At 41.8% G+C, this 22,279-nt stretch overlaps 1 protein-coding gene across 2 annotated transcripts in view; it reads left to right on the top strand.

Annotated features, from left to right (window-relative positions):
- Positions 1–8,623: 8,623 nt before the first annotated feature.
- Positions 8,624–22,279, top strand: part of MMS22L (MMS22 like, DNA repair protein) — a 122,266-nt gene continuing 108,610 nt past the window's right edge. The window contains exons 1-4 of one of the 2 annotated variants that reach the window (XM_060237429.1): positions 8,624–8,726; positions 10,151–10,344; positions 12,058–12,183; positions 20,151–20,203. In XM_060237429.1, the coding sequence (XP_060093412.1) occupies positions 10,166–10,344; positions 12,058–12,183; positions 20,151–20,203 (358 nt within the window). In that variant the 5' untranslated portion in view covers positions 8,624–8,726; positions 10,151–10,165. Of the gene's footprint in view, positions 8,727–8,950; positions 9,091–10,150; positions 10,345–12,057; positions 12,184–20,150; positions 20,204–22,279 lie in introns of those variants that run through there. The other variant, XM_060237438.1, reaches the window with a different exon arrangement.

Here is a 22,279-nt window from a genome sequence, read left to right as displayed (position 1 = left end):
TTCTTTTCAAAATAACTGTTAAAGATCATCCAAAGTCCTGCACATCTGGTCCGCTGCAGGCTGTTGCTGCTCGGTTATGGACTCCCTTCCCAGTTCCTTCATCCTGGAGAACTTTAATCACGGGGGCGGCGGGGGGATGGAAGAAACCTAAAGCTTTACGATGAAGACCCTTGATGGAGTGTCATTTCCCCAGCCCGTCCTCCGATTGTGCCTAAACCAGCTATCTAAAATTGCCTGACGGATATTTTAGCTTCGTCATGCAGAAGAGAGAAAGAAAATAAAGGTGCTCTAAAAATCAAACAGACACAATGAGAGCGAGAGACACACACTCACACAGGGGGAGAGAGAGAGGGAGAGAGAGAGACTGTCAACGCAGAGAAATCTGCATATGGAAATCAGGGTTACTCTGAGTACCGCTTTATTTTACCATGGCGCACTGGATTCTTCTTTTCCTCCTATTTTTCTTAATTGGACGGCAGAAACTTAGAGAAGGAGTAAAGAAAGATGGGTTTTTACACTCCCCATTGAAAAAGGAACTCTTTGCCCACTGTGAAAATTACAGGTTTTTGCAGCAAAGCAGGGGAAAGTTAACTTTGCTGGGGTGCTGAAAGTTTTCTGCACTCTCCTTACAACTAAGAAACCAATAAAAGTGTTTTGCAAAGGACCAAAAATGGAAGGGGAGGAATGATGAATTGGGGGGGGGGGGGGAGAGCAACAGGTGACTGCATTTTGGAAACCCATGCTGCATTATAAATACACAACAGCCCACAGATCCACAAAACATTTTAGCTGTCTTCTATTTTATTTTATTTATTTGGAATAATTTTATGCCACCTCTCCAGGAACTTGCCCCAAGTATTTTTAAAAAAAGAATATGAGAAGATATTAATTAAAACCCAGCCCAACATAAAAAACATGGGCCAGTGACCGCTTAAAATAGTTTCTAGGCCAAAACAGTATTAAAGGATCAATCCCTTAATTAAAAGTTTGGGTGAACAGAAACGTTTTAGATAACTGGTGAGCCTTAAGGGAAAGGACATTCCATAAGTAAGATACTACTACTGAAAAGATCCCATCTCCACAGGCATCCAGTAACACCATAAAAATGTACAAAATTTATCCCACCATAAGTTTTTGATTGTCAGAGCTCCCTTCATAAGATGCAGAGGAGAGTAAATCAATTAGGCCTGTTAATATACACACAATTGAATGGTGTGGGGAAAATGTTATAACTAGGAACTGATTCAAAACAAAATCTGATCCAAAGAAAATTCACTTAAGTCAGTATGGGCATGAGACGCTTCCAGTTGTTAAAATAGGCAAAAAATCAAAGTTAATGCGGAATGAAATGAAGTCATAACATCTTATTTTATTTGAGATATAACTGAACTAATTAGCATTTCTAAGTAGTGGGATATGCAAGATCAGGGCTTTTTTTGAGCAGGAATGCAGTTCCAGCTGGCTTGGTTTCAGGGAGTGTGACCTAATATGGAAATGTTCCTTCTGGGCTTTTTCTACAACAAACCCCTTTGTGAAACAATGGTGACATCAGAGGGTGTGGCCTAAAACTCAAATGAGTTCCTGCTGGGCTTTTTCCACCAAAAAAGCCCTGTGCAAGATATCAGCATCTACAGTTAGGTGAGTTAGGAATTCCAGGTCTGGAAGAAGAAGAAAAAAGTAGTATATCCTGCCCTATACTCTAAATCTCAGGCTGCTTTCACACTGTGAAATCGGCCTGATATTATCAAGTAGGGAAAAAATCCGGTCTGTTTCCGGCTATCAGACAGCAGCTGTTGAAAGGACAGGATCCCAGCAGTGGTCCGTGGTTGCTCACTCACACTGCTAGTGCAGCTCAATCATGGACCACTGCGGAAAGGGCTGTTCCTTTTTAAAAGTTCCCTGAGTGTGAGCTCAAGCAGAGAAGCACACAAACACTCCTCTGAAAGAGGTTGGGGGCAGGGGAACCCCTACCATGCTGGAAACAGCTTGGCACGATCACACAGCTCTTCCGCTTATGAATCGCCCTCATTCAGACAGCAGGTGATTATGCGACCTACATTCAATTCAGGGGGAAGCTATCAGGAAAATCCAGGTAGCTTTTTAATGTGGATAGGAGGTACCTGGAGATGGAGTGAGAACGGGTGCAGCTCGGAGGACAGATGTGCTTGTGTGATCGCACACTTTTAATCCAAATGGGAGGCAAGGCTAGGTCGGGCAAAATCTCCTGTGTGAAACCACCCTCAGAGTCTCAGAGTGGTCACAATCTCCTTTACCTTCCCCACCTCCCACAACAGACACCCTGTGAGGTGGGTGGGGCTGAGAGAACTCTTACAGCAGCTGCCCTTTGAAGGACAACTCCTACGAGAGCTATGGCTGACCCAAGGCCATTCCAGGAGCTGCAAGTGGAAGAGTGCGGAATCAAACCCGGTTCTCCCAGATAAGAGTCCTCACACTTAACCGCTACACCAAATTGGCAACTTCAGCATCTGGGCATTAACAACCGAAGAGACTATTTGGAGGTTGCCCTGTCAGCAAAGGGTTCATTGAAGTTTCAAAATGATCAGACTTTGTTAAAAAAAACTAAGTTGCATTTATTGATAACTACAATGTTACTCTTAGCATGGATTCATTGGAACTGGTAACAGATAGCTTGAACCATTGGCATTTAAGAGTACACTTCAAAGGATTGGGGCTTTAAACTACTTCCCATAATAAAACTACAGTTCGCCCCTGCAAGTAACACTTTCACATGCCTGCTTATCTCTTACAGTTGATGGTTACATCCCCCTCCTGGTGATGTCCTTGCTCTGCTCGGGAGGCGCCAGGAAGGTTAGCTGAGCACTCTGCACTTCAAAGGCCTCACTAGCCTTTGGAACTTTGGTAACATCCATTCTCACCGCCCCCCTTTACTATGCAGGGTACCTCGGTTAGTAGCATAGGAATTTATTAAGCATTCATGTTAGTAAGCAGTAATTAATAAGTCCAGGAAGCAAAGGTAACTTCAATGAAACATAGTCTGACATATGGTATTAGAACAACTGACCTCATCTACTTGCCCACAGAATCATGAAGAAGGACCATGCAACATATGAACTTGGATTAAACATGGCCACAACTCTATTGAAAGAACAAGATTGTAGACCAGCCCAAACTCTTAGGTCCTGTCTATGGACTTGGGCTACAGGATGCCTCTTTCAAGCTGTCAGAACAAGCTGTTCCATTTATTAGAATGTAGCTCTAATTAGCCAATAAAACTTTTTAAAAATGCAGTGTTCAGTTTTGTGGTTCCTATTAACCCCCTAGACATGGTGAAAGGCAGGAACGGCAAAGCACACACCTCCTGGAAAGCAGCCGCATCTAATGCACATCTGGTTCCCAGAGGAAGGCAGTCCATTCTGTGCCATGCTTGCTATATAATACATATCCTCTGCACTCCACTAATGCTGCCTCTAGGCACAGACTAAATAAATTTGTAGAGCAACTTCATGTCTCTCTCTTTCTTTCATAAGAATGAGTCCCATCCCTGGGAAGTTACACAACTGTGCAGATTTGCAGAAGTGATTGTTATGGCTGTGGCCATATTGGATGGTGAAGCTTCGAACCAACTTGTTGAACTGGGCAACATCTGAATTGTTCATTTGCTCAGCAGTCTGAACAGGCTGCAGTTGAGAAGAATACTCTAAAGGAAAATTAACAGGCGAATGAGACTTTGCGGGGGGGGGGGGACCAAATTATGCAAAAAGATCCTCTGAGGAATCTTCAGAAGGTTTCAGAAGGTAGAAAGGTTAATCAAGAGTTAAGGTGGATAATGGAAGCAGGAAGGGGGGGAAATGCACGATGGAGACACTAAGCCAATGAAAGAAGAACATAAGGGCAAAATGTTTTGGGGAAGAAAATAAATTGGCAGAGGCAGCATAAGGTTGCCAGGTCCCCTCTGGCCACCAGCAGGGGATGGTGTGGGGGGTAAGATTGTTGGGAAACTCCAGGAACTTTGGGGATGGAGTGAGGAGAGGACAAGGACCTCAGTGGGGTACAATGCTCTATAGTTCACCCTCCCATTCCATCCATTTTCTACAGAGGAACTGATCTCTGTAGTTTGGAGATGAGCTGTAATTCCAGGGAACCCCCAGGTCCCACCTGGAGGCTGGCATCCCTAACAAAGATGGTATAACATTACCATGCCCAAAATCTCAAATCCAGGTTAAACTTTTTATGGCATGGAGATAAATGATGGGGGAATTTCTGCATGATGAACTGCTGTTAAAACCACAAGAGAAGGAGTCAACAAAGAAAGTAGGTAGTAATTCTCATGACTACAGTTTATGGAGGGAACAGTCTGCAAAAGGAGAAGGCACAAGAATGAAAAGCCTTCATTCCTCATTGCGATTTGCTGAAGCATTTCATTCACATTGTATTAAAGTTCCAGCAATGTGAATGTTTAACAAGTCCTCCTTTCATAGATCTTACCATCAATCTCTCATAAATTTTAAAACACGGATCAAAACAAGAAGGAAGGAAACTTGATGTAGAATACTATTAAATACAGGGTAACAACATAGCATAAATACTTAACAAAAAAGCCGGTTACTGACTTGTTGGTCATACAATGTAGGTATGATAACATGCAATCCCAGTATTTGTTGCAGTTGTTTTAACTTCAGTGGTCCTTAACTGTATATGATAAAGGAACCACCTCCCAAGATGCCTGCAGTCTATGCTCTGTTAAAATAAAACAGTCTTACAAATGAATGTTGCTGAGGACAGAGATGGCGTTACTGAGTACTGAAGACAGTGATGCTTATAAGAAGTACTTTGATAGAATGACAGTGGAATGAGGAGCTATGAAAGTTACTGTGGTAGATTTTAGATTCTGTCCTGGCCATGGTACAGAAACTACCTGTCAAACATGGTAGAATTCCACTGGTAATTAATTGTTTTAGGGTCCCCCATAAAGCTGGTCTGTGAAATATCAGAGGAACCAAGGTATGTTGGTTCTGTTATTCTTTCTCCCTCCCCCCTCCTCCTTTATTGCTTGTGAAGTAGACTAGAGAGAAACGAAACTAACTTGAGAAGAAGCAATCGGCACCTTCCCATACATTCCTCCTTGGGAGTGTGAAACATCTGGGGAAAGCTAGGATGAGATACTGATAACATTGTGAGAATGCAGACATTTATGATAGTTTATGTGTAAGAGCGCCCCGCTTGCCCCCACCTTCGGGAGCCCTTTGAAGTATGGCTTAAAAGTAATGTAGCAATGTATTTTTGGCATTACCCTCAAGAACCTGTATTGAGAGCACATCAGTCTATCAATAAACGTAGTTTTGTATCCACTTGACTCGTCATTGAAAATTGCATGCTTGACATTACCTATGTCCAGGCCTTGAATTCAGCAGGAGCTCACAGGAGCACAGCTCCTGAACATTTCTGAGGGTTCTCCCTCCTCCTCCTCTTCCTCCCCACCTACCTTTCTTGTCCATTGAATAGTAGGTGCAGCTACATAACAATCCCCAGATTAGGAGTGGACAGCCAGCAGAAGCTTTACTATACCCCCAGCAGCCTTCATTAACCCCTGGAGAAGCACACACCATCCTTTCTCCACTTCTTATATGATTCGGGCGGTAGGTGGCTTGCTGGTCTTTTGACAGGGTGGGGGGCCGGCCAAGAAGAGCCCCAGCTGAGCAAGACCTAGCCAACCCATGCAGGCCTCATTCACCTGGGGCTCTCCCTACTTGCGTTGGGTTGCTTTTGGCTGGTGTGGGATGGGATATGCTAATAACTCCACCATCTATTTTTCTACAAAATGACCCCTGTGCTATGACCAGCATGCTTGGGCTTAAAATGAGCCTTGTGAAGCCTCCTTGTGAAAACTTGTACTATCTGAACTATGATGGGCAGGGACTTGTGGGAAGGCCTTTTCAGCTACTGCCCTAATCAGAGAAACTCCCATCTCTACAGGCTTTCTCTAGAAAATTGTTTATTTTGAAAAAGCCTTTAAATGCCTGATTGACTAAATGATTGAAGGCCATGCTGGCTGTTACATCCTGAAATTGCTTTAACTGGTTTAAATCGTTTCAACATGGTTTTATAGTATTCGTGATTTTTAAAAACCCTTAATTTTATGCAAGCCCCCTCTGGTTTCAGTTTTTAAGACAGAAGGGTAGCATTTGAGGAAAATGCAGGAAGGATGGTTTACAAAGGGTGCATGCTAAATATTTCATTTTAACCTGCTACAAAGTTTTTAAAGGTGGCTGCCTTCTGACAGGTATGTCTCTTAATGTAAGGTACAAAAGAGTTTCAGGAATGGGCATCAGTGAAAATGAGGCAACCCATAAGTCATGTGTAAAATTGTGGTTATTCAACATCTACATAAGCCATACAACAAAGCATGCGTAGTGATAGATGACAAAGATCTATGGCATGATGTTATTTATTTATTTATTTTATTTGGTGACTTCTATCCCGCCCTTCCCACAAGTGGCTCAGGGCGGCTTACAACGACAATAAAACAATAAAACAGTAAAATCAGAGCAAGTTATTACATCTAAAATCAGACAATTAAAACCTAAAAACCTTAAAATTATGGCATGTTATGCTATGGCTTACAGTTTATACCACAAGTTATTTATGTGTTTATTTTATTCCACTCTTCTTCCAAGGGGTTAGATTGACTTGCATCATTTCCCTCTCCTCCATAACCTCATAACAGCCCTGTGAAGTACATTGGGCTTAAAGTAGCCGGCCCAAGGTCCCTTCCTCAGCTCCAACGCTGACTGCAGATTCCAACCTGCATCTCCTCCATCATAGCTAGGGTTGCCAGGTCTGCTTTGGAAAATACCTGGAGACTTTGGGGATGGATCTTGGAGAGAATGTGGTTTGGGAAGGGGTGGGGCCTTAGCATAGTAAAATGCCACAGAGTCCACCCTTCAAAGCAGCCATTTTCTCCAGGGAAGCTGATCTCTACCAGCTGGAGATCTTTTGTAAAAGCGGGAGATATCCAGGCCCTGACTGGAAGCTGGCAACCCTAATCCTAACCCAGCACCTAAACCCTCAGTGCCACAAGATTCCTTCCTGTTTGCTAAAACAAAGAGGATGCTTCTGGTATGTTAAAGAATAATATTTCTTTTCCTCAGAACCACTGAAGTTTATGCTGCGACATCTCTGTCAAACGTTAAGGCAGTAGATTAACGAAGCAATTCCTCTGAGACTCAAACGACCAGGGTGAGTGACTTTCGAACACCAATCTCCATCTCTGACATTAAGGTTGCCAATCCCCAAGTGGGGGCAGGGGATCCCCCGGTTTGGAGACCCTCCCCCCGCTTCATGGTCATCAGAAAGCGGGGGGAGGGGAGGGAAATGTCTGCTGGGAACTCTATAATTCCCTATAGAGACTTATTCCCATTGGAAATAATGAAGAATTGATCTGCAGGTATCTGGGACTCTGGGAGGGCTGTTTTTTGGGGTAGAGGCACCAAATTTTCAGTATAGCATCTAGTGTCTCTCCCCAAAATTCCCCCCAAGTTTCAAAAAGATTGGACCAGGGGGACCAATTCTAGGAGCCCCAAAAGGAGGTGCCCCTATCCATTATTTCCTATGGAAGGAAGGCATTGAAAAGGTGTGCCGTCCCTTTAAATGTGATGGCCAGAACTCCCTTTGGAGTTCAATTATGCTTGTCACAGCCTTGATCTTGGCTCCACCCCTAATATATCCTGGCTCCACCCCCAAAGTCCCCAGATATTTCTTGAATTGGATTTGGCAACCCTATCCGACATATTTATATCCTTGTGGTGCTGTCCCTCTCCTAGTTGAACCCTAACAGGCGATAGTCATATAACTAAGCTTATTATTCTTTTAATATGTTCGTTTAATATTCATTTAAACTTCATTGTTCTGTAGGCTAATTTACTACGCGCCCTTTATATATCAGATCCTATTTCCGTTTTATTCTGTCTGAGGAAGTGTCCACGCGAGAGCTCACACTTTGATTAAAGTGTTGTTGGTCGTAAAGATGCTACTGGATTCCGACTTTGTTCTATCACTTTCTTGAAGTCGAGAATAGGAAAGAAGCTTTCAGCTTCTCGGGACAGGAGGAGGGGAAACGAAGAACTGCCCCTTTCAGCGCGCTTCTGTGTGGCAGGCAGACGCTTAAGCGGACCTATGGGAATCAGTCGGAGAGGCGTCCGTGTTGCATCTGTCCAATCGGAAAGAATTACGTCAGAATCAGAGCAGGCGCAGTATTAGAGTGCTGGGTCCGCGCGGGAATTACGGAGGAGCCGCGGTAGAGGCTGGCATTTTTTGGAAGATTATTGCAGAAATGCGTCCCGGAGTAAGAGGCCGATGGTGGTAGAGCTGGCTTTAGCAGGCGAGTGATTGATGAGGAGGGAAGCGCGTACGTTGTGTTTGTTGCCTGTGCATTTTAAGTGTCCCTGGGCGAGTTCCGCCCTTCTACCTATTTATGTGGGCAGGGCACACCAGTTTATCCTTCAGTGTCATCCCTTTGTATTTTTGCAAAACCTCTCAACCCGAGGCGTCCCGCGGTGACGCATGGCTGGTTGTCCGATGATTAAGTGGGCGCCGTCCTGTTTTCCTTCAAGAAGAAGCGGCAGTAGTTCAGCTCATGGTGTTTACTATGACTGCGCTTACTACGAAGTAAATGGAATCGAGTTTAATGGTCCTAATCCCAGATCAGATTCCGCGCTAAATCTGCGCTGCCTGAACCGGAAACAGATGTAAGAGTGCGTTCGTTGGCCATGGCCATTTGGAAGTGGAGCAAGAATACTCAGCACATGCTCAGAAACATGTTTCTTTCTGTTTGACTGAAGTTTTTAGTACTCTCACAACTATTCTGATCAGCCGCTGTGGTGTAAAGTGAAGCTATCTGTTAATGTTGCTTACTCTATAAGTTATTTTATGCCGTTATTCATACACTTCACCTGTCTTGTCCTACTTCCAGATGGTTGCATGTGGATAGACATTACCACCCCCGACCTGAATGTATGATTAGGAACAACGTAGAAACTTTAATCTATGATAACTGAAAACATGGCTGTGGCTATGCTGTGGTTTGGTGACTGTGCTAATTTACAATCTGCTGTAAGTATGTGTTCCTATGGAATTACCTGAAAAACCATATTAAATAATGCTTTAGTGTGATAACCTCCTGTATCTGTCTATAGACAAAATCATTTACTGGGTTGATTTGTGTAATACCCTACATTACTGGCTTTTTGTTATGGACTTATTTTCTTGATGCTACTAGCTAAATGGAAGTGCTAGTTGCAGCGGTGTCAGAAAAGTATAACGTCTAGCTAGATCTTTTGCTTATGTTAAATTCTCTCTTTTCCTGCAAATGGAGTAGCCAATAAAGGGAGGAAGATGTTTTGTTCATCTTGTATTGAGCTTTTAACCAGATACTTGGTTGTAGGAGACTACTGTAGAAAGAGATAGTTTCAAGCCCAGTAGCACCTTTGAGACCAATAAGACTTTCAGGGTAGAGGCTCCTTTTGTTAGTGCTCGCTTCATCAAAACTTTGATTCTTGGAAGTTTATATCCTGGGGGAGGGAAAGTCTCTAATGTGCTATTGCATTTGAGTCTAGCTCTTTTACTGCAAGCCAGTGTGACTACCCTCCTGAAGTTACTGTAGGACAGAGGTCCAGGCATAGTAGAAGGATGCCTGGTTGCTGGCTTAAGCAATATAAGCATGTAGTTGCCTACTGTTAAGTATTAGTAAGAGTTCTTTGTAAAATGAAATTGTTGATATTTATGGTGCTTCACAAACTTTTCAGTCTTTTAAAGCAAATGGTAAAACTTGTGAGTTTTCCTCTTTATGGGTTTACCTGAGATGCGTTGTAAGGCTGATATTAATGTAACTTCTTTACAGCACAGCTTAAAATCACAATGGCGGAATTAGTCAGGACGTGTAAGATCTGTTTTCAGGCTTCAAATTCATTTAGATTCTCTTGAGTCCTATTAAAATCAATGAGTCAAGAGGTTTATTGGTTTGGGATTCTTTATACTTTGGGACACTAATTTATGCTGGTTAAGGATGTGACTGAATATGTTCAGAGGATGGGTCTGGATTGTTTTGGGGTAGGTAAAATGCAGTCTTGATTGTTAAACATATAGAAAATTAATACACATAATGTTGCTTCAGGAAGAAGTGTGAATAATGGATAATGGTTTCAGTGCTCCCTCAGTGCCTTTGTTAATCACAGAGAGCATAGAGATGGCTATGGAAGTAGAAATGGAGTGCTCCAGATTTTGCAGTTTCTCCTGTGCATCTGACACAAGAACTGGAAAGAGAAGTTTTTCTATTGATTCCTATTTAGCAAGTGGGTCTCTTAAGAGGTAAGTAAAACTTAACCAGTCAGCCTTGGGACTTTTATCTTGAAACTGCTATTTGACAGGCTTGACTCTGCTAAGAATGTTTCAGTGGCATAATTACTTTGAGTAGTATAAAAATCCCCTGTGTGTGAGTGTATTCGGGATTGAGAGTTTGGAATGGTTAATTAGTTTCTTCTAGCAGCTGCTGTGTGCCACAGGGATCCCATTAGTCTCTTCAACTTTTGTCTGAACAGAGGATTCTCAGGACTGATTCATAGACTGCTGAAGTGGTGTGGATGTCTCTAAAAACTTCTGTGTATGGACTATTTGTTGGAATGGTAACATATGCACTTGCCGATCTCAACCCAAGTACAAGTAACCCAGTGGGCATGCTGCAGACAACCATGAGATCAGAGTAGTCTTAGTTAACTGGTGCATACATGCATTGCCCCTGCACTGTGAAACCATGCCATAGCGAAGAGGTTTTTCTGTAGCACCCACACTATATTGGCAACATGTGAATTGGATCTTGAGGCCTCAATAGGTTATTGCACATATAATGATTTAGTGAAAGATAGCCAAGAACTAGGAAGAGACTATTGAATCACATATTTTCTCCCATTTCCAGTGTGAATTTCCTCCCATTATTCTGCTGGTTAAGAGCATGCTGTTAATCAGGATCTTTAGCTAGATCCAGCAGCAAATCCTATGTATCATAGCCCATGGTTAATTTAGTGCCAGTACTAAATTATGCTATAGCATGGTGCTTGTATTTATTGAAAGCATTTGTGTCCTGTTTTGCCTGTGCTTGAAGCAGTTAATTTTTGTAAGAAATCAAACAATACTTAAAATTACATTTTGCACATTTATCCTAGCCATTCTTCTGGGAGCTCAGGGTGGTGTATGAGGTTTGTCTACTCAATTCTGATTTCTTTGTCTTAGCAACCATGTAAGGTAGGTTATGATGAGAAGAAAGAGAGCCTGGGTTTACCTAGTGAGCTTTATGGAAAATTTAGGATCTGAATATCTGTCTCCCCAGTCCTAAACAAACTCTCTACCATCACATTGGTTCACTGTTGAAAAACAAAATCATTAAACTTCTCAAGAGTTGAGTTCTCTAACAAAGAGTGCATTAAAATACAGAAAATGTTTTGGAGTACATGACATGCTCTTAACTGTCCATGGATGACTCATCATGTTAAGATCCTTTAGATTGGTGGTTCTCAACTAGTGGTCTGCCTGCCTGCCTACAAGTGTGACATTCTGTCTCCTGCTGACCTTACTTGCTGCAGATTTTTTTTAATCTAATACCTTTTGCCATACAAGTTGTAACCCTGAACATCTGGTTGCCTTTTCCTGATCCCCTGTTCCCCCTGCCCACTCAGCAGTGTCTTTGATATTGCTTCTGCAGTTTTTTTTAAAGCCCTTAAACTTATCAGTAAATGATAAGCATAATAACAAGATGCTTGTAAATCTATAAATGTATTTCTTGGTTACAGTGGGTTTTTTTGTTTCTATTATGATAGAACCTAGGTTTTTTTGTCGGAATAAGATATAAAAGGTTGAGAACCACTATTTTAGATGTTAGAACCCAAGGAGCATGAGTGTATGAATATGAAGCAGATCAGTGACTGACCATACCTTGAAAATAAATGTGCAAAATTACATTGATATGAATTGTTTAGGTGTCTGTAACCTTTTCAAGAATCTGTGGATAATGCTGGCTTTATTTTTCAGGATTTTGCTGAGGCTTGACCCTTTTCCAACTGACTATGAAGAAGATACAGTGGAATTATTTGGCTTTCAGTGGGTCACCGAAACTGCTTTAGTAGAGTCTTGTACTCTTCTGTTTGGATTATTTAGGTGCGGCTATTTTTTAAAATTATCTTTATCCTGCTACAATGTATAGGATCCTGTGCTCAGGAATACTTCCTCTAGACCTGAAAGATAAACATTCAAGTGCTTCCATCCCTTTTCTCCAGTAATATTTTGAGGACAAGGCACTGTAGACTCCCCACCAGTATTGTAAAACTGAGCTGTTTAGCAGGGCCTTATGTGAGCACATGAATATTTGTTTTTGAATGTTGACTGACTGTTTTCTCTGTTGGCTGTTGATAGGGAAGAATGTGATCTGTTCCCCCATTTGTAATTTTTATTGTTAGGTTTTAAAATGTGAGACCTTTGTACAGGAAAAGTAGAAATATTTTAATAATCACTCTTCTTCATCAGGCACATATTGATGAGGATGCATGACTTAGTGTAGTATAGTGAAGCAGCACCGGCTTGACCCTGTGGAGCATAATGGTCAAGAGTCTTAGTTCAGAAAGCAGCAGGGAGAGGGGTTCAGCTTCTACTCTAGGATGATTCTGGTGTCTGTTGTAACTTCAGACTACACTGGAACTAGCACAAAGAAAAATGCATAGGGGGGGGGGGTTAAAACATTGCTAGACAGGTTAGTTGGTTCTCTGCTGCTACCATTATTTTCACAGACATTTTTGTATGGTGCTGGCTGAATTGTCTCTTTTCCCATTGATGGGTTTGATCTCTACTTGTGAAAAGAAAATATACATGTTAATAATGGTGTATATTAGGTGCAACAATGATGGGTATTTCTTGTAACAGATAGAACTCCATGAGTTGAGTGCCATCTGTTAATGCTGTCTTCCATTTGCCAGAGCAGCCTGTGTCTTCATCTCCCATTGTTTATATTCTCACTTCTTTTCTTTCTGTTTTGGTCTATTGTGGGTTTGGTGATTTGAATCTGAGTTCCTCTTTATGAGGAAATAATTGTGAGAGAATGCTGTTTAAATTGCAGTTGTACACTCCTTAGCTTAGATCCTGAAAGGAGCAGAGCACACTCAGTGGCTGAAATGCAGAAAATACATGCTTCTGTTCCTCTCTTTCTTCCTCATCTCATAGGCTTCGGTGAGAACTTACTGATACTTGGGGTTCAGTGGTCATTGGAGGCCCTGTTGTGCAAGACTTTATTTCAGTATTGATCATCTTTGGGAACATGCTAATGAGGGAGAGGATATTATTAGCACACCCATCCCCTTTGTGAATATTCTTTTGCTTATCTGTGTGAGCTGAACTGTGCACTCCCATTGCAGTTGTGGGTTTTAGTTCTTGGAGGGATCCAGAAGCCTGATGATGGTCGTTTTGGAAGCAATACATAAAACAGATGGTGATTTGAGAACTCCTGGGAGCTCTTGTCTCTCTGACTGTGGTGAATCTGCTTGTCTTGATGTTTTGTATCCATCCACTAGACCAGGGGTGGCCAAACATGTGGCTCTCTCATACATATTGTATGGTTCTCAAAGCCCCCATGGGCCAGCTTGGAGAAGGCATTTCTCTCTTTAAATCAGCTTAGAAAATACGTTTAAAGTTAATTGCTTTCTCTCCACTTCTACCTCCTCCTCCCTCCCCTCCATCTATTTGCCTTCCTGCCTGCTCTTAAATATCTGATGTTCATGTCTTGTGGCTCTCAAACATCTGACGTTTGTTCTGTGAGGCCAAAATAGCCAAAATGCAGCTCTCAAACATCTGATATTTGTTCTATGAGATCAAAATAGCCCTTAACAGGGCCCTGCCCCCTCATCCCTGCCTTTTTACTAATAGAAACCAAGGTGTAAAGTATGGCAATGTTGTTGTGATTGTCTAGCAGCCTCCATGATGGCCACTGAGATCTCAGAGGCCTTCCGTTTCTTAAAGATGCATGCTTGTATTTAGAGGGATTTAACCCCTAGTGTACTTTTAAAGAATATTTCATTTTCTTCTACAACCTTGGGGCTTTTCTCAGGTTTGTGCATAGAATCATAGAGCTTGAAGGGGACCTCCAGGATCATCTAGTCCAGCCTCCTCCTCATCCCCCCCCATCGGCCACCTCCTCCCTCTGTTTGTACAAGTTTAAGGCTGGGGAAGGCAGCAGTGAAGCACCTCCCTGGCTCTTTAAAGGCCTACCTCTCCCCCCTGCTGATCAGCTGATCGGCAGGGAAACTGCGGCAGCAGCGCGAGCTGCCGGCTGAAAAAGCCATGCTGTCCTTGCCTCCTTCCCACTTTCTTCCTGGGCATGAGAAAGAAGTGGGAAGGAGGCAAGGGCAGCAAGGCTTTTTCAGTCGGTTACTCATGCTGTTTCCACGGTTTCCCTGCCAATCATCTGATTGGTGGAGGGAGGGGTCGGACTTTAAAGAGCTGGGGAAGCACTTCACTGCTGCCTTCCCTGGCCTTAAACTTGTGCGGCCGGAGGGAGGAGGAGACGAGACGGCAAGGCTGCGTATCGCTATGGGGGGGAGGGCAGTGGGGCGGCCCAGTTGCTAACACGCCACAGACCTGTACTGGTCTGCAGTCCAGAGGTTGGGAACCCCTGATCTTGTCCAATCCCCAAAGCAGCAAGTACCTCCCCCTGCCATCTTTCTCGTGATCTGCTTAAGTTCACAGAATCAGCATTGCTGTCAAATACGTGTTGTAATTACTACAAACTCTGGATTTAAGAAAGCACAGTTGGGACCATTCTTAGAATTAGATATATTGATAACTTGTATTTGGTTTCTAGTTAATCACATGGATTGTTTTTCTGCTGCCAGAAGGCCTGGAGAGTGTGGCAGCTTTTTTGCTTTTTGGCTGGCTAGTGTCTTTTCCAACTCCCTAGGACCTCTCTCCCCCGCCCTCCCCGACACACACTTTGTGAGAGGACAAGGAATGGAATTGAAACTTGACCTTTGTGTTGGCAAGCAAATATTCTAATACTAGGCTTCTGCCACTCTGCAGGATTGGTATGAAGCATACAAAATAGGATACGAGGTGGGGAACTGGCACTTTTATTTATTTCCTGCACAAAATTGGCTGAGAGGTGCTGAGCCCCATCAACATTCTCCAGTGCTGTACAGCAACTGAGATTCAGTTAAATGTTGCCCAACATGAAGAGAACATTGTTCTCATGTTCCCCTGGTCATACAGCTGGTAAGCAGCTGGCTTAGGCAAGCTCCCTTCGTTAAGGTGCACATTTAAAAAAAATCTATTTAAAAACTTTTTAAAAAAGTAATCAGACTACTGCACATTTGTATTTATTTTAAAATAAGCAACCCTAACTCTGATGTGACTGTCAAGTAGTCTGCCAGAACTTTAAGTGAGTCTGCCCTGTCTCCCAACTTGGCTATGGTTGCTGCTGGCTTTATATCTACCCCCTGTTAGGACCTTATCAATCTGCTCTTACCTCCAATTAGAGAATCTTTGCCCCCCCCCCCCCAATCCTATTTGGTCTCAAAGCAACAAATTAATTCCATGCAAGAAACAACTTAATACATGCAGAGTTTACTATCCAGAGAAATCCATAAATTTAGACTAAATGTCATGATATTTCACTTTTATCTGTTAAAGGCAGTTCTCAGGTTCTTTGTCTTCAAGGTCTAACATTGCTTCTACTCATATTTCAATATATGGTGCAGCTCTTGCTTTCCATTTTTCAAGAATGTTTCATTTAGCTATTACCAAGGCTTATACAAGACCTTTTGTCCTTTTTGAGAAATTTCAGGGAAATAAAAGTATTCAAATTAGGGTTGTGTGTTTTGCTAAATCTGAACTGGAAAAAATACCTGGAATATACTTTATAGGTATTTTTTGGGCATTGATTCAGCTGGATAGTGATTTTGGATACTGTTCGTTTAATCAAAATGGCCAAGCTGGATAGACGAACAAAGGACCTTTAAAGGTGTAGGAAACATATTGCTGCTTTTAGCTGTTGCATCCTAATTTTTAACTTTGTGGTTGACTGTTAGATACAGGCAGTAGAATTACATATTTCAGGTCTTGAAATACACCTACTTCTCTCTTGGCAGTCATGTGGAGTGTATTTTTGTTGGATTCTTTCGTGTTAGATTTCTTTCATAAATTGCATTTGCCCAAAAATGGAATATAATCTTTTCTTTGAGTTGTAGCCCTGACCATGTCTATCTGGGCATTTTTCCCCCAGCATCTGTATTACTACCAGATGAGGTTACACTTCAGAATAGTTTGACATTTGAAAATTGCATCTAGTGCAGAATGGATCTGCCTGCTTATTAACTGGCATTTCCTGTAAAAGGCACCTTACACCTGTGCTGTATGATTAGCTGTGGCTGTCAATTCAGTTGAGTAAAGTTGAAGATTCAAGCTACACTGCAGCCTGTTCACAAAAAGTTGCTTAACCTTTTGGTGACTACAATGTAGTCACTGGAGATAAAAGTTACCGGAAAGAGAATAATGCTAGGAAAAGTTGAAGGCAGCAAGAAAAGAGGAAAGCCAAACATGACATGGCTTGACTCAATCAAGGAAGGCATGGCCCTCAGTCTGCAGGACCTGAGTAAGGCTGTTAACAATGGGACATTCTGGAGGTCATTAATTCATAGGGTCACCATAAGTCGGAAGTGACTTGATGGCACTTAACACACAAGTACATTTCTATGTACTTGTAAGTTGTGCAGATACGCCTGAAAGGACAAAGAAGTCTAGCCCCCTTGCCTGATTCACTGCAGGAACTAATAGTTCACACAGCAGACTGACTAAATTGATCAAGCGGTTAAATTCTCATCTCTCTTCCCTGTTCTGATTACCAACATTTAACCAAAAGGCTTGTCCACTGTACTGAGTTAATGTAGCAGGTTTGCCAGCTCACTTTCTGGCAGCATTCTCATGCCCTGTGCTGTGGATGGCTTGTCAGAATTTTGGAGATGATGGCTGTATAAGCTATCAAGAGGTCCCGAATGTATATTCTTGCTTTATAAAGTTATCAGTGGTGTGAGCACTCAAGGTTAATAGAAAAGTGGGTCACTCAAGCACATATGAAATTTCCAGTAAGTGTGGAAAGAAATCAGGACACTTGATATTTTTAAGGTGCATGAGAATAGGGATGTAAAATTCCTAGAAATTTTGGTGCCCATTGTTCTGAAAAAAGTTAAAATATATGTATAATGATTTGAGCTAGTATATGTGTGTTCCTTTAATTGTTGGGAAGTTTCAGTAGAGAAAGGGGGGTGAGTGAGGTGATTGGTGACTGAGAGTGTGTGGGCGGAGCTAAGAAGTGTGTGGAGAGAGAGAAGGCAGTCATTAGTGAACTCTCAGCAGAACAGCAGCCATTTTGAGTGTCAGCCATGGGCAGAGTCTATAGCAGGGGTGTCAAACTCATTTGTTATGAGGGCCAGAGCTAACATAAATGAGATTTTTTGGGCCAGGCAGTGTCAGGCTGGCCATGTGTGCACCTATTTAAGATTAGGTAGCAGAGATATAAACTTTATAAAGGACACAAACACAATTAAAAGATTTTTTTTTAAAAAAAACCCCTTCAAATAAAATATGCTTAAAACATTAGCTCTCATTGGTCTTAAAGGTGTTTTCTTTGTATTTCTCCCATCCAGAGAACTGGGCAAAGAAAGCTCTGGCTCTTTCCTTCCTTCCCCAGGGGATTTTGGGGGGAGGGAGCCTCAACCAATAGAAGGGAGGCTTGGCTTAGTAGCTCTGCTGTGCGATTGAGAGAGCCTGGCAAAGTAAGCTCTCCCTCCCCACCTTCCTCCCCAAGGGAGGATTCTCAGCCAATGGAGGAAATAGAGTACTTGCTCTGTAGCTTCTGCACTATTGAGCAAGCCGTGCAAAGCAAGCTGTTATGCAGAAGGAAGCAAGAAAGAGGGAGAAGGAAACATGACAGCTAGTTGCTGGGGGGGGGGGCTGATAGGATCCTTCCGGGGGCCTGATTTGGCCCCTGGGCCACATGTTTGACACCTCTGTCTTAGAGCTTGGGCACAGTTCCATGGGGAACGTTAAATAAAGTGTTTGGGATTAAATTCCTGGTGGCAGCATTACATTCATTAAGAGGGAAGTCGTGACAATATGTAATACTTATCAAACCTAAATTTATTTTACTCCTTTATTAACCTAAAATCTAGCATTTGTAATTTGGATAGAATGTAAAACTGCACTATTTGACGTGTGTGTGTGTAGAATTTAAAAGAATGAATGTCTTAAAGTACAGTCCTATACAGAGCTGCTCCAGTCTGTCAGTAAGTCTAGGATTCCTATGTTGCCTGCTTGGAGTTGCCTGGCATTATTTAGCTTGTATGAATCATCAGATTTAGATGGTACAGGAAATCAATCTTATGTTCAGAGATAATATAATAAAACCTTTAAACTACAAATAACAAAACACTAACAAAATAGAATTTCTGTGTGACCAGCTATGAAACAAGCTGCTCTCCCCAAATAAAGTCACAAAGACCTTGGCATACTGTAATCAGGTAGTAAATTCTCTAGTGCAAGGGTTGGCAGGGAATATAGTTTCAAATGACTTCTTAAATTACTGCAAAATAACTCCTAGGGTTTACTCTTGAGTATGAAAATGATCTTTCCAATCTACAAGAATGTTATTCCATACTATGAAATTTCTCCATAGTTCTAGTCACTTGGCCCTCCTCTCTGCTTGTGTGTGTTTGTTTAGATGTTTGTCATTAAATATTTACTGTTAAATATTTACAAATTACAGTTAAATATTTATAAATACATTTTAGAATGCCATGTTAACGTTTAAATGTTTTAATACTTCATATTCAGCACCTAAGGGAACCTGTTTGTGTTGAAAGCCAGCGTAGATATGTTTTAAGTAAACATAATATTGTCTTATAGCCATTTTAGTATTGGCAGAAATGGTCAGAGGTGAAAGTTGGCTTGCTTATTACATGGACTGAGTGTGACATACCTAGGAACTGGCCAACCCCAAGCTTTCTTATCAAAGGGCAACTCTAGTTATAAGGTTTAATTATTTGAGAGATAAGGGCAATTTCTTTAGTTAATCACAGCAACCAGGAAATAATTGTGGTTAAGAAAAAAATATCTTGTTGGGATGGTGGCGAATTAAACTTGTGACTAACGATTTGTAAGAATGTGTGATTTAATCCCTGTTGCTAGTGGCTGTGCAATTTAAGTGAACAACAGCTTGACAAAGAAAAGTAGTACGTCAACTTCATCCTTTGTGCTGTTGCACTCTGTTAAAGGCATAGGCTTTCAGATTCCACTCAAAACGTTTTTTCCCCTAGTATAAGAAATGTACACATGTACTACTATAGCATTTTCCCCTTTTCTTGAAGTTTGCAGATAAATTATTATGAATGATTTTCCTTTATTCTCTTCTCATCATGTTAAGCCAAGTGATATGGCCAGTGCTACTCAATGAACTTCATGGGTGGACAGCAATTTAGATTCCAAACCTAAATAGCATTTTTCTCCTCATTATCTGAAGGCAAAACATAGTCTTCCTCTGTAGTGCTAGGCAGTGGTTGGAACCTGTAGTATTTGATGGACATGCCAGTACATTTGTGGAAATGTGTTTGATTCTTTCTGTCTGTTTATTCACTCTTGGTTTTCATAGAATCATAGAGTTGTAAGGGACATCCAGGGTCATCTAGTCCAACCTCCTGCACAATGCAGGAAATTCACAATTACCTCCTCCCCATGCACCCCCAGAGACTCCCCAGTTTTAATTGCTGCTTAGATTCTTTTTAAGGATGCAGCAACTGTCCCTTTATTTTGATGGGGGAGGGGAAGGGAATGTGTTTTGTGTGTTTTGGAACAGAAGGTTTGGATCCAGAATAAATTTTCCAGTGATGTAAAGGAACTTCCCTACCTTCCTTTTCCCACTGATTTCCATTGAATGCTGCTCCTAGGGAATAGTGAGCTCTGAGGAATGACATAAGAGAGGTTACAGCAACAGTAGAAAGGAGGAATTGGTGGAAATTGTGAACTTGGTCTGTTCAACCATGAACTTTGTTGTTACATGTTAATTTTCAACAGTGGATGTCTCTTTTTCTTAGGCAACAAATATATAAGCTGGAAAACCTCATTCAGCCAAGCTCAGCTGACTTTGGTAAGCTTATTTCTTATTGTCATATTTACATACATGCCTTGCCTTTCAGTACATTAAATCCCTACCAGACTTGCCAGCTGAAATGGATAATTCTTGAACATCTGTCACTACTACATCTGCTTCTCAGGCTCAGGAGATCTCCAGGAACAGCATTGCAGAGCAGGAGACTACAGCTTGAGTAAAAAATTTCTGTTCCTTCCTTACATGAGAACAACTTAGGATGCAGCCCAGTGCCATTAATAATATTGGTGCTTCATTCAACAACTTTGCTGATATTTGGAGAATGACAGTGCTATTCTAAGCAGAGTTAGGTCTTTACAAGCTCACTGATTTCATTGGCTTAGAAGGTTGTACCTCCACTTGGGATGGCACCATGAGAACGGATAAAATAGTAAACTCAATAATACAGCATTGTTAGCAAAATTGCTGGGGTCTCCTCTTTTGATGGGGGAATTAGCAAGAGGTAGATCATAGGCAGAGCTAGCAGGGATTTTTTTTTCTATAATACCAAGCTCCAGTTTCAGAAAGAAGACTCCAGAATAAATATATTTTAAAATGTTTACTATAAAAATATGTAGAAAATACAATCACGCACAGAAACAATCCAAAAACTCACAAACAAGAGGCTAGGGAAAAAAAGGGAGTGAGGAACAGAGATTTTTAGGAATATTGCAGAAGTGATATCTACCTTTCCAGGTGTGGTCCAAGGATCCATGAAGCAGAAGATATGACTGTGGAAAGTGGCCCAAACAGAGTTTGGGGATGCAAGTCTTTGGCAGGATAAGACAAGACACACACTGAACTGGCCAGCCACATGGCCTTATATTACCAAATTTGTGTCCCCAGGTGATAGTATCAGGTGACCCATGACATAGATGTCAGATGACTTATGACACTGCTATATGTGACCTCTGATGTTACAGAAGGGGCGGAAGGGGAAGGCTCCCAGGAGTTTGACAAGATTAGTGAGTCATGATGGGTTTACCTAGTGTAAACTATCTTAAAGACAAATGATTGGTCAGTTTAGATCCACATTGTAATCTACTGTAACACCATAGCTAACACAATGGGGTGGTCTGGGTGATAGGATTAAGTCAGCAATGGTTGTTTCCTTGAGCTTTTCCTTTTGTGTTTGGTATACTTCTAAATGGTCCACAGGAACAGTCCTTTATTATGGGCAGGCGTGACAGAAAGCTCTTTTATTAACTGCTGGCTATTCCACTTGCATCGGCGTTGACACACCCGGAGTATATGATGCTCCTGCTTTGCCCTCATGGCGCTGGGCAAAACTAAGATGTATCCAGAATCTCTTCCATCATGGCTTCTGGTGAAGGCTGCTCATGGTTGCTGTCTTCAGTTGACAGAAGCGCAGTTGTGTTCTGCGTGGCTTGGCAGCTTCTTGGGGAAGCCTGATTGGATTCCTTCTGTGCAGGGGGATGCACACAGTCACAGCACACAGTCACAGCAATGTCGGGAACAGGCAGGAAGTTTCCCTTAGCTTGGCTGGAGTGCTTGCTGCTTGGCCATTCACAGAGTGAAATGTCCATATTGGGCTGGTGCCCATGTAATTGATAGGACAAGTAAGGCTGAGAGTCCAATATAGCAGGATGCAGGTGCTTATAAGGATACATAGTCCATAATAAGTAAGAGTCCAGGGAGTCTAGTACCAGGGCCAAACATAGTCCATTAAAGATGGAGGGGGTTTGGGTTTACAGCACTAGATATAAAAAACAATCTTGATACTGTATATGATATACAAGAAATGTCTTATAAGGAGACTCTTATTAAACATGGCGAACATTAAAATCCAAATGCAAAGTGGTTGTAGTAATCAATGGAAAAAATAATGGAAAATAGCAGCTGGTTTTCAATTCTTAATTGATTTTTTTAGTATCAGCCACATAGGTGACAAATGTGTAGAATTATATTGGTACATTTTTGAGTGGGAGGAGTACCAGTATTGTTAGTAGTCAAAATATGTGTCCATTCTGAGCAGTGAGCAAACACACACACACACACACACCCTTAAAGATATGTGCCATATTTCAAAGCTTTCTGATACATTTAACTCAAAAA

The sequence above is a fragment of the Heteronotia binoei genome, chromosome 1, assembly GCF_032191835.1.
Source record: "Heteronotia binoei isolate CCM8104 ecotype False Entrance Well chromosome 1, APGP_CSIRO_Hbin_v1, whole genome shotgun sequence".
In the NCBI taxonomy this organism is placed as follows: Eukaryota; Metazoa; Chordata; class Lepidosauria; order Squamata; family Gekkonidae; genus Heteronotia; species Heteronotia binoei.
Note: the sequence above shows the minus strand (reverse complement) of the source record. Positions and strands in the feature narration are given on the sequence as shown.